The sequence below is a fragment of the Saimiri boliviensis genome, chromosome 2, assembly GCF_048565385.1.
Source record: "Saimiri boliviensis isolate mSaiBol1 chromosome 2, mSaiBol1.pri, whole genome shotgun sequence".
Taxonomy (NCBI): domain Eukaryota; kingdom Metazoa; phylum Chordata; class Mammalia; order Primates; family Cebidae; genus Saimiri; species Saimiri boliviensis.
The window spans coordinates 113,456,531-113,470,025 of record NC_133450.1 but is presented as its reverse complement, the minus strand read 5'-3'; the positions used below and the strand labels follow the sequence as shown (position 1 = coordinate 113,470,025).

Genomic DNA, 13,495 nt, shown 5'->3' with positions numbered 1-13,495 from the left:
GGATTACAGGCTTGAGCCACCGCGCCCGGCTCTTTTCTTTACCTAAGAGACTGGGTCTTACTCTGTTGCCAAGATTGGCGTGCAGTGGTGTGATCCTAGCTCACTACAGCTCAAACTACTACACTCAAGCAGTCCTCCCACCTCAGCCTTCCTAGTAGCTGGGACTACAGGCAAGCACCACTGTGGCTAATATTTAAATTTTTTGTTGTAGAGACAGGATCTTACTTTGTTATGCCTGGCTTCAGGCAATCCTGCCTTGGCCTCCCAAAGTGCTAGGATTACAGGCGTGAGCCACTGTACCCAGCCTAGAATAATTTTAAATGGCAAATTTTAGGCAACATACTACATTATTGATTCAAACAAACCAATGTGTTATGAAGCCATCACTGAGGATTTTTTATATAATACGTGTTACAAAATACCTTTTTAATAGTTTGCATTTGTTCTTATCTCTTATATTTTGTTTTCATTATAGTTTTCAGTTATAGAACATAACCATGAAAGGAAACATGCAAATGACGAGACAGTCATCTTTTCAGATGAAAACCAGATGGATCTGACATCAAGTCACACTGTAATGATTACCAAAGGCCTTTTAGATAATCCCAAAAGTGAAAAGTTCACCAAGATAGATACCACATCATTTCTAGCTAACTTAAAGCTTCACACTGAGGACTCAAGAATGAAAAAAGAATTAAATTTTTCCATGGATCAAAACACTTCTTCAGAAAAGAAAATAAATTTCAATGACTTCATAAAAAGATTGAAAACAGGAAAATGTAATGCTTTTCCTAATGGGCCTGATAAAGAAAATTTTGAGATACCTATTTATTCTGATGAGTCACATAGCACCTCTTCTTCACATCAAATGCATGTCTCTCTTAATGAAGATGAGAATAACAGTAATATTACTAGGATCTTTAGAGAAAAAGATGATGGGATGAATTTCACTCATTGTCATACAGCGAATATTCAGACATTGATTCCCACATCCAGGGAGACTAACTCACAGGAATCTAAAGGTAATGATATTACAATTTATGGCAGTGATGTTATGGACTTGACATTGAACCACACTATACAGATTTTACCTGCAACAGACAATTTTTCTAAAATAGAAAATCAAACTCAGAATGCCATAACGGATGTAACAAGAGGTTATGGGACTAAAGCTTCAGGAAAGAAAAAAATTTTTAAGAGTAAACAAAATGCTGCTTTTCAAGACCCTTCCATAAACCCTGCAGACAAAATACCTATTACCACTAGGGGAGCAGAAACTCACATAGTCTCACATACTTGTACTCAAGATGACAGAATATTAGCCATGACCCCAGAATCTATATGTTCTAATTCAGCTATTCAAGGTTGTAAGACAGTTTTCTATTCCAGTCGTAATGATACCATGGAAATGACCAAGTGTCTCTCAAGTATGAGAGAAGAGAAAAATTTGCTAAAGCATGACAGTAATTATTCTAAAATATATTGCAATCCAGATGCTATGTCTTGTGTCACAGAGAAAACTATTTATTCTGAAGAGGATATCATGGATATCACCAAGAGTCACACGGTTGCAATAGATAATCAGATTTTTAAACAGGATGAATCAAATGTGCAGATAGCAGCTGCACTACCACCTGAAAAAGAAATGATGCTCCAAAATCACATGACCACATCAGAAGATGGGAAAACGAGTGTAAATTGTAACTCAGTTCCTCTTGTATCTAAGGAAAGAATACAGCAGAGCTTGTCAAATATTCTATCAATTTCATTGACTGATAGAAAGACTGAACTTTTAGCAGGTGAAGATATGGATTTGACTGAAAGTCACACAAGTAACTTAGGAAGTCAGGTTCCTCTTGCAACTTACAGTCCAGCACCGGAGAATACCAGTGAATCTCACTCTCACAGCAAAAGCTATTCAGATAAATGTCAAAAAATGACCAAAAGTCATACTGAACCATTTCAACAACCAGACATAATATCTAAAAACAGCCTAACCAATGCCTCTAACAAAGACAAAGAGCAGATTTTGAAGATTTTGCCATACCTTGATAAAGATTTTCCTCAGTCAGCTGATTGTAATCAGGACATGGCAACAAGCCATAATATAGTCTACCCTGGTGGAGTTCTTGATAAACAAGTAGCTAATAGAAATACAGTTTCATGTGAACAGTCTTTGTTTTCTACTACAAAGCAATTTTCATCAGGACAATCTTCTATGAAAATTCGTAATACTACTATTAGTAGTCATACGGTGAAATCTCTACTAGGTCCGAATTCTAAACTGGCTGAGCCACTGAGGAAAAGTTTAAGTAATCCCACATCTGACTTTTGTCATGACAATATGATTATGTGTTCTGAGGAAGAGCAAAATATGGATCTAACAAAGAGCCACACTGTTATCATTGGATTTGGTCCTTCCGAACTACAAAAACTTGGTAAAACTAATTTAGAACACACTGTTAGCCAACAAACAACAAGCAGACAGACAGCTGTAAAAGTTGAAAAATGTGGTAAAAGTCCCATAGAAAGAAGTGGAGTACTTATATCTAACAGTATTATGGATGTGTTAGAGGATGAAAGTGTACAGAAATCTGAATTTCCTGAGGAAAAGCAAAATGTCAAAATTTGGGGAAGGAAAAGTGTTGGTGGACTAAAAATTGATAAGACTATTGTATTTTCAGAAGATAAGAATGATACGGATATCACTAAGAGTTATACAGTGGAAATAAACCATAGACCTTTATTAGATAAACATGATTGTCATTTGGTGCCATTGGCAGGAACTTCTGAAACTATTTTATATACATGTGGGCAGGATGACATGGAAATGACTAGAAGTCACACAACTGCCTTAGGATGTAAAACTGTCTCACCAGATGAAATAACTACTAGGCCTATGAACAAAACTGTATCGTTTGTAGATAATCATGATGAACTAGAAATGACAAAGTCCCATACTGTTTTCATTGACTACCAAGAAAAGGAAAGAACTGTGCTTCCAAACAGACCTAACTTTGAACTATCCCAAAGGAAAAGCCTAGGAACACCAGAAGTGTTAAGTACTCCTACTGAGGAGAGTGTTTTTTTGCCAGAAAATGATGAAAATGACAGTCTAGTAGCAAGTGACAGCCAGCTAACACCTCTGGAGGAATGGTCTAATAATAGATGTCCTGTAGGGGTTGCCGATAACATGGAAATATCTAAATCAACCACTTGGAAAAACTTCAAAGATGTGCAAAATCGTGGATTTCTGAATGAACCTCTATCAGCCAAAAGTCAGAGAAGAAAAAGCTTTAAGCTAAAAAATGACAAGACCATTGTATTTTCAGAGAATGATCAAAATGATATGGATATTACCCAGAGTTGTATGGTGGAAATAGATAACAAAAGTACCCTGGAGGATAAAGAGGACTTCCATTTGGTGCCTTTGGCAGGGGCTTCTAAAACTATTTTGTATTCATGTGGGCAGGATGACATGGAGATCACTAGAAGTCACACAACTACCTTAGAATGTAAAGCTGTCTTGCCAAATGAAATAGTTACTAGGCCCATGGACAAAACTGTAATATTCACAGATAATCACAATGATCTGGATGTCACTACATCCCATACTGCTTTTATTGAATGTCAAGCCACAGAGAAAATACTTGAAGAGAACCCTAAATTTGGAATAACAAAAGGAAAAAACTTGGGTGTTTCCTTTCCTAAGGATAATAGCTGTGTTCAAGAAATCACTGAAAAACAAGCACTGGATGTAGAAAACAAAATTGTTCTTCACACTGAGCAAAAGCAACAGTGCTTTGCTTCTGCTAATACATTGTCTGGGGATCAAGGTGAAATGGAAATCATCAAATTCCATAGTGCTGCTATGGATGAAAAGGTCACAGGGAAAGTTGTAGACCAGGCCTGTACATTGGAAAAAGCCCAAATTGAAAGCTGTCAGTTAAATAATAGAGATAGAAGAAATGTAGATTTTACAAGCAGTCATGCAACTGCTGTTTGTGGATCCAGTGATAATTATTCCTGTTTTCCAAATGTTATTAACTATACTGATAATTTGGAGGGTAGTGCAATGCCCTTATGTGATAAAGATAAGGAAAAAGCCAATAATTGCCCAGTGCAGAATGATCTTGCACCCATATGTGAAAACAAGCCTAAAATGCTCAATAATGAGAAGTGGTTTGCTGAAGCCTATAAAAAAGAACTGAAGGAAAATACTCAAACAACTAACTATAATACAGCTCTTGATTTCCACAGTAACTCAGACTTGACTAAGCAAGTCATTCAAACTCATGTGAATGCTAGAAAAGCACCAGATCCTGCCATGACATCTAATATTCACTGTTTGCATAGAGTCAAACCAAATCTGAATGATTTGAATGGAAAAACTGAAGCTTTTCAAACTGTTCATGTACCGCCTCCTCCAGAGCAATTACTTGAATTGGGAAATAAGGCACACAATGGTATGAGTGTAGTGCAAGCTACAGAAAAACTTAATATTAACATAATCTTCAGCAATGCTAAAGATAGTAGAGGTGAAGAAAATAAAAAGACTCGTAATGGAGCTGAAACCACCTCTCTACCGTTAAAGACAGTTATTAAAGATAAAGTGAGGAGATGTTCTTTGGGAATCTTTTTGCCTAGATTGCCAAACAAGAGAAATTGCAGTGTCACTGGTATTGATGACCTGGAACAGATTCCAGCATACACAACTGATTTAAATCACTTAGAAACTCAGCCAGTCTCTAGCACAGATTCAGGCATTGGATCTGTTGCAGCTAAACTGAACCTAAGTCCTTCTCAATATATAAATGAGGAAAATCTTCCTATATATCCTGATGAGATCAATTCTTCAGACTCTATTAACATAGAAACTGAGGAAAAGGCTTTGATTGAGACATACCAAAAAGAGATTTCACCATATGAAAATAAAATGGAGAAAACTTTAAATAGCCAAAAAAGAACCTGGGTACAAGAAGAAGAAGAAGATACTCAGAAGGAGAAAAAAATCAGAAAAAATGAGATTACGTTTAGTGATACTGCACAAGATCAGGAGGTGAGCTCTGTCTTGAATCAAGGAATGTTCTTGAGTTTTGGGTTTTTAGTTTTTGTTTGTTTGTTTTTTTTAAATTGTGGGTATTCTCAAATTTTAATCTTAGTCTTGGGTGACAGAAAATGATTATTTCCACTTACAGGACTGGAGAAATATTCTTTTGTAGAACCTTCAGGAATTAATTGCCTAACAGCTAGACTTCAAAGCAACTTAAAGTGACAAATAGTCACAAAAAAAATTAAATGAAAAATTGTACAAGAAGTAGTGTTAAAATAGTATGATTTCAAAAGGCAAATATTGTTACCTCTAGTGTTTTGTCAGTTGGGGTTTATATAAGACTCTCTAGGGAGGGGTATATATAGTTTGAAAAGTCATCTTCAGTGTTGTTATATTTGAGGAGTAAAAAGCCTTTCTGTTTTGTAAACTGCATAAAATAAAGCTTGACTGAATTTTCTTGGCTGACAAGGATATGTAGAAGTTAAGATTGAGAGTCCATTTCTTTTTATTTTATTTTACTTTATTTTTGAGACGGAGTCTCTCTGTTGCCCAGCCTGGAGTACACTGAAATGATCGTGGCTCACTGCAGCCTCCGCCTCCCAGGTTCAAGCAATTTTCCTGCCTCAGCCTCCTAATTAACTAGGATTACAGGCACCCACCACCATACCTGGCTAATTTTGTGTGTGTGTGCGCGTGTATGTGTTTTTAGTAGAGATGGGTTTCCCCATGGTGGCCAGGCTGATCTTGAACTCCTGACCTCAGGTGATTTGCCTGCCCCAGCCTCCCAAAGTGCTGGAATTACAGGCATGAGCCACTGTGCCCGGCCTTAGAGAGTCCATTTCTTTAGTGGGCAGGAGAATGCCTAGGTCATTTTTTATGAAAAGAAGCACTATTTTTTTTTTTTGAGACGGAGTTTCGCTCTTGTTCGGCTCACTGCAACCTCTGCCTCCTGGGTTCAGGCAATTCTCCTGCCTCAGCCTCCTGAGTAGCTGGGATTACAGGCACGCACCACCATGCCCCAGTAGAGACGGGGTTTCACCATGTTGACCAGGATGGTCTCGATCTCTTGACCTCGTGATCCACCCGCCTCGGACTCCGAAAATGCTGGGATTACAGGCTTGAGCCACCGCGCCTGGCTGTAGCACTATTTTTTTAAGAAGACAAATTTTATTTATTTATTTATTTATTTTTTTGAGACGGAGTTTCACTCTTCTTACCCAGGCTGGAGTGCAATGGCGCGATCTCGGCTCACTGCAACCTCCGCCTCCTGGCTTCAGGCAATTCTCCTGCCTTAGCCTCCTGAGTAGCTGGGATTACAGGCACGTGCCACCATGCCCAGCTACTTTTTTGTGTTTTTAGTAGAGACGGGGTTTCACCATGTTGACCAAGTTGGTCTCGATCTCTCGACCTTGTGATCCACCCGCCTCGGCCTCCCAGAGTGCTGGGATTACAGGCTTGAGCCACCGCACCTGGCCGACAAATTTTTTTAAGTCAAGAAGCACTATTTCCATAACTTGGGGAGAAAAAAATCTGTCACTTAGATCAAATTTTGTAGGTGGAGAAATAAAGATTAGGAAGTATCAGAGGTTCACAGAAAACAAGGCTTCAAATCTGTTCAATACATAAGTAAGCATAGAAGGTAATTTGAGTGGCTCTATAAGATAATGTCATGAGGCAGTGGTTAGTCATAAAATTATGAGAAAGCAGTAATATAAAATTTAGCAATAGCTTTTATGGAAATTTGCATTCTATTTTTTTTTTTTTTTTGGAGATGGAATTTTGCTCTTTCCCAGGCTGGAGTGCAATGGTGTGATCTCGGCTTACTGGATCTTCTGCCTCCTGGGTTCAAGAGATTCTCTTGCCTCAGCCTCCCGAGTAGCTGGAATAACAGCTCTACTAAAAATACAAAAATACATCCAGAGTAGCTAAGATAAAGTCTCTACTAAAAATACAAAAAATAGCTGGGCATGGGCCCACCACCTGTTGGCCAGGCTGGTCTTGAACTCCCAACCTCAGGTGATCGCCAATCTCAGCCTCCCAAAGTTCCAGGATTATAGGAGTGAGCCACTGTGCCTGGCCTGCATTCTATTTTTCAGTAAATATATAGAGTATCTGCTATGTCTTTTTTTTGTGTCTTTTTATTTTTGAGACAGAGTCTCTGTTACCCAGGCTGGAGTGCTGTGGTGCAGTCGGCTCACTGCAGCCTCTGCCACCCGGGTTGAAGCAGTTCTCCTGCGTCAGCATCCTGAGTAGCTGGGACTACCGGCACGTGCTGCCTTGCCCAGCTAATTTTTGTATTTTTAGTAGAGACGGGGTTTCACCATATTGGCCAGGATGGTCTTGATCTCCTGACCTCATGATCCACCCACCTTATCCTCCCAAAGTGCTGGGATTACGGGTGTGAGCCACCACACCCATGCAGGGAATCTGCTGTGTCTTAGGCACTGTTGTATGTGCTAGGAATGCTGACAAAACTCTGCTCTCATGGAGCTTACATAATTATTTATTTATTTATTTATTTAGAGACAGAGTCTCACTCTGTCGCCCAGGCTGGAGTGCAGTGGTGTGATCTCAGCTCACTGTAGCCTCTGCCTCCCAGGTTCAAGCAATTTTCCTGCCTCAGGCTCCTGAGTAGCAGGACTACAGGTGTGTGCCACCGCGTCTGGCTATTTGTTTGTATTTTTAGTAGAGACAAGATTTCACTCGGTTAGCCAGCATGGTCTCCTGGCCTCATGATCCACCTCGGCCTCCCAAAGTGCTGGGATTACAGGCATTAGCCACTACACCTGGCTATTTGTTTTTGAGACAGTCTTTGTCATCCAGGCTTGAGTGCAGTAGAGTGATCTTGGCTTACTGCAAGCTCTGTCTCCCTGGTTCAAGTGATTCTCATATCTCAGCCTCCCCATTAGCTGGAAGGATGGTTGCATGCCAACACGCCCTGCTAATTTTTGTGTTTTTAGTAGAGATGATGTTTCACCACGTTGGCCAGGCTGGTCTCAATCTCCTTGCCTCAAGTGACTCACCCACCTGGGCCCCCCAGGGTTCTGGGATTACAGGCATGAGGCACCACAACCAGCCCATAATGGCATTATTTATTTGTTTATTTGCTTATTTTTTTGTTTTGTTTTGAGATCAGGTCTTGCTCTGTTGCCCAGGTGGGAGTGCAGTGGCTCGATATCAGTTCACTGTAACCTCCGCCTCCCATGTGCAAGAAGTTCTCATGCCTTAGCCTCCTCAATAGCTGGGATTACAGGCATGCACCATGACACCTGGCTTTTGTATTTTTATTAGAGAGAGAGTTCACAATGTTGGCCAGGCTGGTCTTAAACTCCTGACCTCAAGAGATCTGCTCTCCTCAGCCTCCCAAAATACGGGGATTACAGGCCCGAGCCATTGCATCCGGCCCCCATAATGCATTTAGATAAAAGAATATATTTTTTCCAAAAAAACATGTAAGAAGGTAGATGAAGATGACATTTAAAGCTGTGAAGTCAAATGGTTAAAATGATAAAAGCAGGACCACATAACTTATTCAGCCAAAGAAGTCTTGGTCAGCTGGGTAGGAAAGTAGAAGAACTGGGAAATAAGTTTATTGTCTGGATTCTAGCCAGGGCCACCACATGAAGCTGATATTCGAGTCTGATTTTCTGCAATGTGGTAGACCTGCTATTGGTGGCTAGTAGTTGGATATGTCAACATTTGGTAGCTTACAGGATCTGATTATAACTTAGATACATAATGAGAAATAATTTGCATACACAGTATAATCCATAAAGTTATTTTTAATAAAATTACTTTTAAACTCTAATTAAAGGCCTAAGATGCTTGTTACTTATTCTGATTCTTTACTGAGATTATTTCACATGAATTATAGATAAATTGTATGTTAGAAGTACTTCTGTTAGTGTTCATCTTAAGTATACAGTGTATACTTTATTCTGATGATATTCCTTAATTGACAATTTCAGATTTTTGATCACCGTACTGAAGAGCATATAGATAAAAATGCTAACAGTGTATTGATAAAAAGCCTGAGCAGGACCCCATCTAGTTGCAGCAGCTCTCTGGATTCGATCAAGGCTGATGGGACCTCCCTGGACTTTAGCAGTAAGATCTTCATGAGGGCTAAATAATACCAGCCATCTGCTTACTTGACTAATAATAAATATATCTTAGTTCAGGAAATATTTGAATGTTGTATATGCCATTTGGGGGTTATAAACAGTTGATTAGTAAAATAGTATTTGGTTTATTTTGAATTCTTAGTTATTTTAATGCATTAAGAAGTGACATACTGCCGGGCGCGGTGGCTCAAGCCTGTAATCCCAGCACTTTGGGAGGCCGAGGCGGGTGGATCACGAGGTCGAGAGATCAAGACCATTCTGGTCAACATGGTGAAACCCCATCTCTACTAAAAATACAAAAAACTAGCTGGGCGTGGTGGCGCGTGCCTGTAATCCCAGCTACTTAGGAGGCTGAGGCAGGAGAATTGCCTGAGCCCAGGAGGCGGAGGTTGCGGTGAGCCGAGATCGCGCCATTGCACTCCAGCCTGGGCAACAAGAGCGAAACTCCGTCTCAAAAAAAAAAAAAAAAAAGAAGTGACATACTATGGAGAAATAGAGTGATTTCTTTCATGGGCTTATAATTAATGGATAAACATTGGATTTTAAAACTATGTGTACTTTGCACTGCTACATGACTTCCTTCCCAGAAAGATCACAGTGGATGGCTTCAGGATTATAAATGATCTGAATGATAACTACAATTAAGTTCACAGTTTAGTTTTGACTTGTTCCTCACCAGAATTTCCTTTACTTTTAGCTTACCACAGTAGTCAAATGGAATCACAGTTTCTGAGAGATACTATTTGTGAAGAGAGCTTGAGGGAGGTATGTTAAAATTATTTTTATTTATTTACAAAGGAAAAGAAGTTTAAATGTCTCATTTCTAATACAAGTAATTTTCTTGGTTTAAATTTTTTTTTTAATTATGAAATATTTTAAATCTATAGAAGACTACTTTTCTTTGTTAAAGATCCAACATAGCAATTAATTAAATGGAGTACAAGTCATGATTAAAAGGTATTTGTTTTGGCTGGGCATGGTGGTACATGCCTGTAATCCCAGCAACATGGGAACCTGTGGCCTGCGAATCACCTGAGCCCAAGAGTTCAAGGCTGCAGTGAGCCATGACCACACAACTGCATCCCAGGCTGAGCGATAGAGCAAGACCTTGTCTCAAAAAAAAAAAGGGAAAAAAAGGTGTATGTTTTGGGTTTTTGGATTTTTTTAAAGTCTATTGTTATTTAATAACCTTAAGAAATAATCTTGGATAAAATCTGCTGATTTATAGCCTGCAGATATCTGGATAATATTTTCATAAATATATACAAGGTACTTTAAGCTTTTAGAAACAAAAATGAGCTGGTTATATCAAAGTGAGATCATACTGAATGGTCATGCAAACTTTTTTTTCTTTTCTCAGAAACTCAAAGATGGGAGAATAACAATAAGAGAGTTCTTTATACTTCTCCAGGTCCACATCTTGATACAGAAACCCCGACAGAGCAATCTTCCAGGCAATGTAAGTGCTGTTTCTTGGCAAACTAGTTATTTCAGTTAAATATATTGCACTTTTTATTAAACTGCATCAAAGCAAACATTTATTTAAAAGCATAAAAAGGGCCGGGCGCGGGGGCTCAAGCCTGTAATCCCAGCACTTTGGGAGGCCGAGGCAGGTGGATCACAAAGACAAGAGATCGAGACCATCCTGGTCAACATGGTGAAACCCCGTCTCTACTAAAAATACAAAAAATTAGTTGGGCATGGTGGCGCGTGCCTGTAATCCCAGCTACTCAGGAGGCTGAGGCAGGAGAATTGCCTGAACCCAGGAGGCGGAGGTTGCGGTGAGCCGAGATCGCGCCATTGCACTCCAGCCTGGGTAACGAGCGAAACTCTGTCTCAAAAAAAAAAAAAAAGCATAAAAAGAATGAAAGCAAATTTTCCTGTAGTTTTCTTATAGTAGATACATTTGTGGTTAGCATAAACAAAACCCAAAAATTTTCACATGGATTTTCTTTAATCGTGGATTTTGATAAGATAAAATTTTAATTTCTTCTTCATTCCTTGCCATCTTTTTTTTTTTGAGAAAGAGTTTCACTCTTGTTACCCAGGCCGGAGTGCAATGGCGCGATCTCTGCTCACCGCAGCCTCCGCCTCCTGGGTTCAGGCAATTCTCTTGCCTCAGCCTCCTGAGCAGCTGGGATTATAGGCACGTGCCACCATGTCCTGCTAATTTTTTTTGTATTTTTAGTAGAGACGAGGTTTCACCATGTTGACCAGGATGGTCTCGATCTATTTTTTTAATACAGTTTCCTGATTATAAAACTAACGTGGTTTTTCATCCCTTATAAAAATCTAAGAGTAGCAGAGGTTTTTAATTAACAGTTTTCAGAATCAAACATATGTAAACTGAATACAGTGGCAGGTACTTGTAATCCCAGCTACTTGAGAGGCTGAGGTGGAAGCAGCACTTCAACCCAGGAGTTTGAGGCCAGCCTGGGCAACATATCAATGTTCCATCTCAAAAAATTTAAGATCAAAAAATGAAAAAAAAAATTTAAGATCATAGAATATTTGAATAATATAATCAACAAACTCAATTTAATAGAAAAACTTGTATTCCTTACATGGGAATATTTTTTTCTCTTAAGTCTATCAAACATTTCCAAAAGTTAGTTGTACTCTTGGCCACAAAGAAAACATTAATAAATTGAAAAAAATGGAGGTTTTATACAGACGACATTTAATCTTGATCCAATAAAATTAAAACTAACAAAAGAACCAAAATATTGTGAGATTCTTAAATATTAAGAAACACACTATCTTTCAGACGAAGGGTCCTGAACCCCTGGGGTTCGGAACTGGGTCACACAGCAGAAGGTGAATTGTGGTGAGCTAGCAAAGCGTCTATATTTACAGCCACTCCCCATTGCTTGCATTACCACCTGAGCTCTGCCTCCTGTCAGATCAGCAGTGGCATTAGATTCTCATAGGAGTGTGAACCCTGTTGTAAACTGCACACACAAAGGTCCCATCTGAGGGTGATGAGAGGCACTGACAGATTATCACGCATTAGATTCTCATGAGGAGCTGGGACTACAGGCGCCCGCCACCACAGCCTGGAAAACAGAGCAAAACTCTGTCTCAAAAAAAAATAAAAGATTATATTGGAGCTGGAAAATTTTTATTGCCTAGTGACACTGTAATGTAGCACAACGAATTACATGTTTGTGGTGATGCTAATGTAAACAAACCTGCGCTGCCAGTCCTGTTAAAGAATAGGACATATAATTATGTACAATAACATAATACTTAATAATGATGACAAGCCATTAAGTATTTACTGTATGTATTTACCATTATGTATTTACTGTAATATACCTTTTTTTTTTTTTTTTTTTTTTGAGACGGAGTTTCGCTCTTGTTACCCAGGCTGGAGTGCAATGGCACGATCTCGGCTCACCGCAACCTCCGCCTCCCGGGTTCAGGCAATTCTCCTGCCTCAGCCTCCCGAGTAGCTGGGATTACAGGCACGCGCCACCATGCCCAGCTAATTTTTTGTATTTTTAGTAGAGACGGGGTTTCACCATGTTGACCAGGATGGTCTCGATCTCTTGACCTCGTGATCCACTCGCCTCGGCCTCCCAAAGTGCTGGGATTACAGGCTTGAGCCACCGTGCCTGGCCTGTAGTATACTTTTTATTGTTACATTATTTTAGTTTTTTGAGCCAGAATCTTGCTTTGTCACCCAAGCTGGTTGGCTTACTGCAGCCTCAACCTCCTGTGCTCAAGTGATTCTCTTGCCTCAGCCTCCCAAGTAGCTAGGATTATACACTCACGCCTATAATCCCAGCCACTACACCTGGCTACTTTTTAAATGTTTTGTAGAGAGATGGGGTCTTACTATGTTGACCAGGCTGATCTCAAATTCCTGGCCTCAAGCAATCCTGACTTGCCTCTCAAAGTGCTGGGATTGCAGACACAAGCCACTGTAGCTGGCCTTTATTGTTACTTTAGAATGTAATCCAACTTATAAATAAAACAAGTTAACTATAAAACAGCCTTAGGCAAGTCCTTCAGGAGTTATTTCAAAAGAAGGCATTGTTGTCATAGGAGATGATAGCTCTATGGGTGTTGTTATTCTTTAAGACCTTCCAGTAGGACAAGAAGTGGAGGTGGAAGACAATGATATTAATGACCTTGACCCTGTGTAGGCCTAGGCTAATGTGTGTGTTAGTATCTTAGTTTAAGTTTGAAAAGCTTTAAAAAATTTTAAATTTTAAAATAGAAAAAAGTTTATAGAATAAGGATATAAAGGAGAAATATTTCTGTACAGCTGTACATGTTCATGTTTTAAGCTAAATATCAATATAAAAGAGTC

General features: G+C 39.3%; 1 protein-coding gene across 5 annotated transcripts in view; it reads left to right on the top strand.

Annotated features, from left to right (window-relative positions):
* KNL1 (kinetochore scaffold 1) overlaps positions 1-13,495 on the top strand; it is a 79,943-nt gene that overhangs the window by 32,632 nt on the left and 33,816 nt on the right. For all 5 annotated transcript variants that reach the window (XM_074394088.1, XM_074394089.1, XM_074394087.1 and 2 more), the window contains 4 exons: positions 476-5,059; positions 9,022-9,160; positions 9,875-9,942; positions 10,538-10,636. In XM_074394088.1, coding sequence (XP_074250189.1) covers positions 476-5,059; positions 9,022-9,160; positions 9,875-9,942; positions 10,538-10,636 — 4,890 coding nt within the window. The remainder of the gene's footprint in view (positions 1-475; positions 5,060-9,021; positions 9,161-9,874; positions 9,943-10,537; positions 10,637-13,495) is intronic.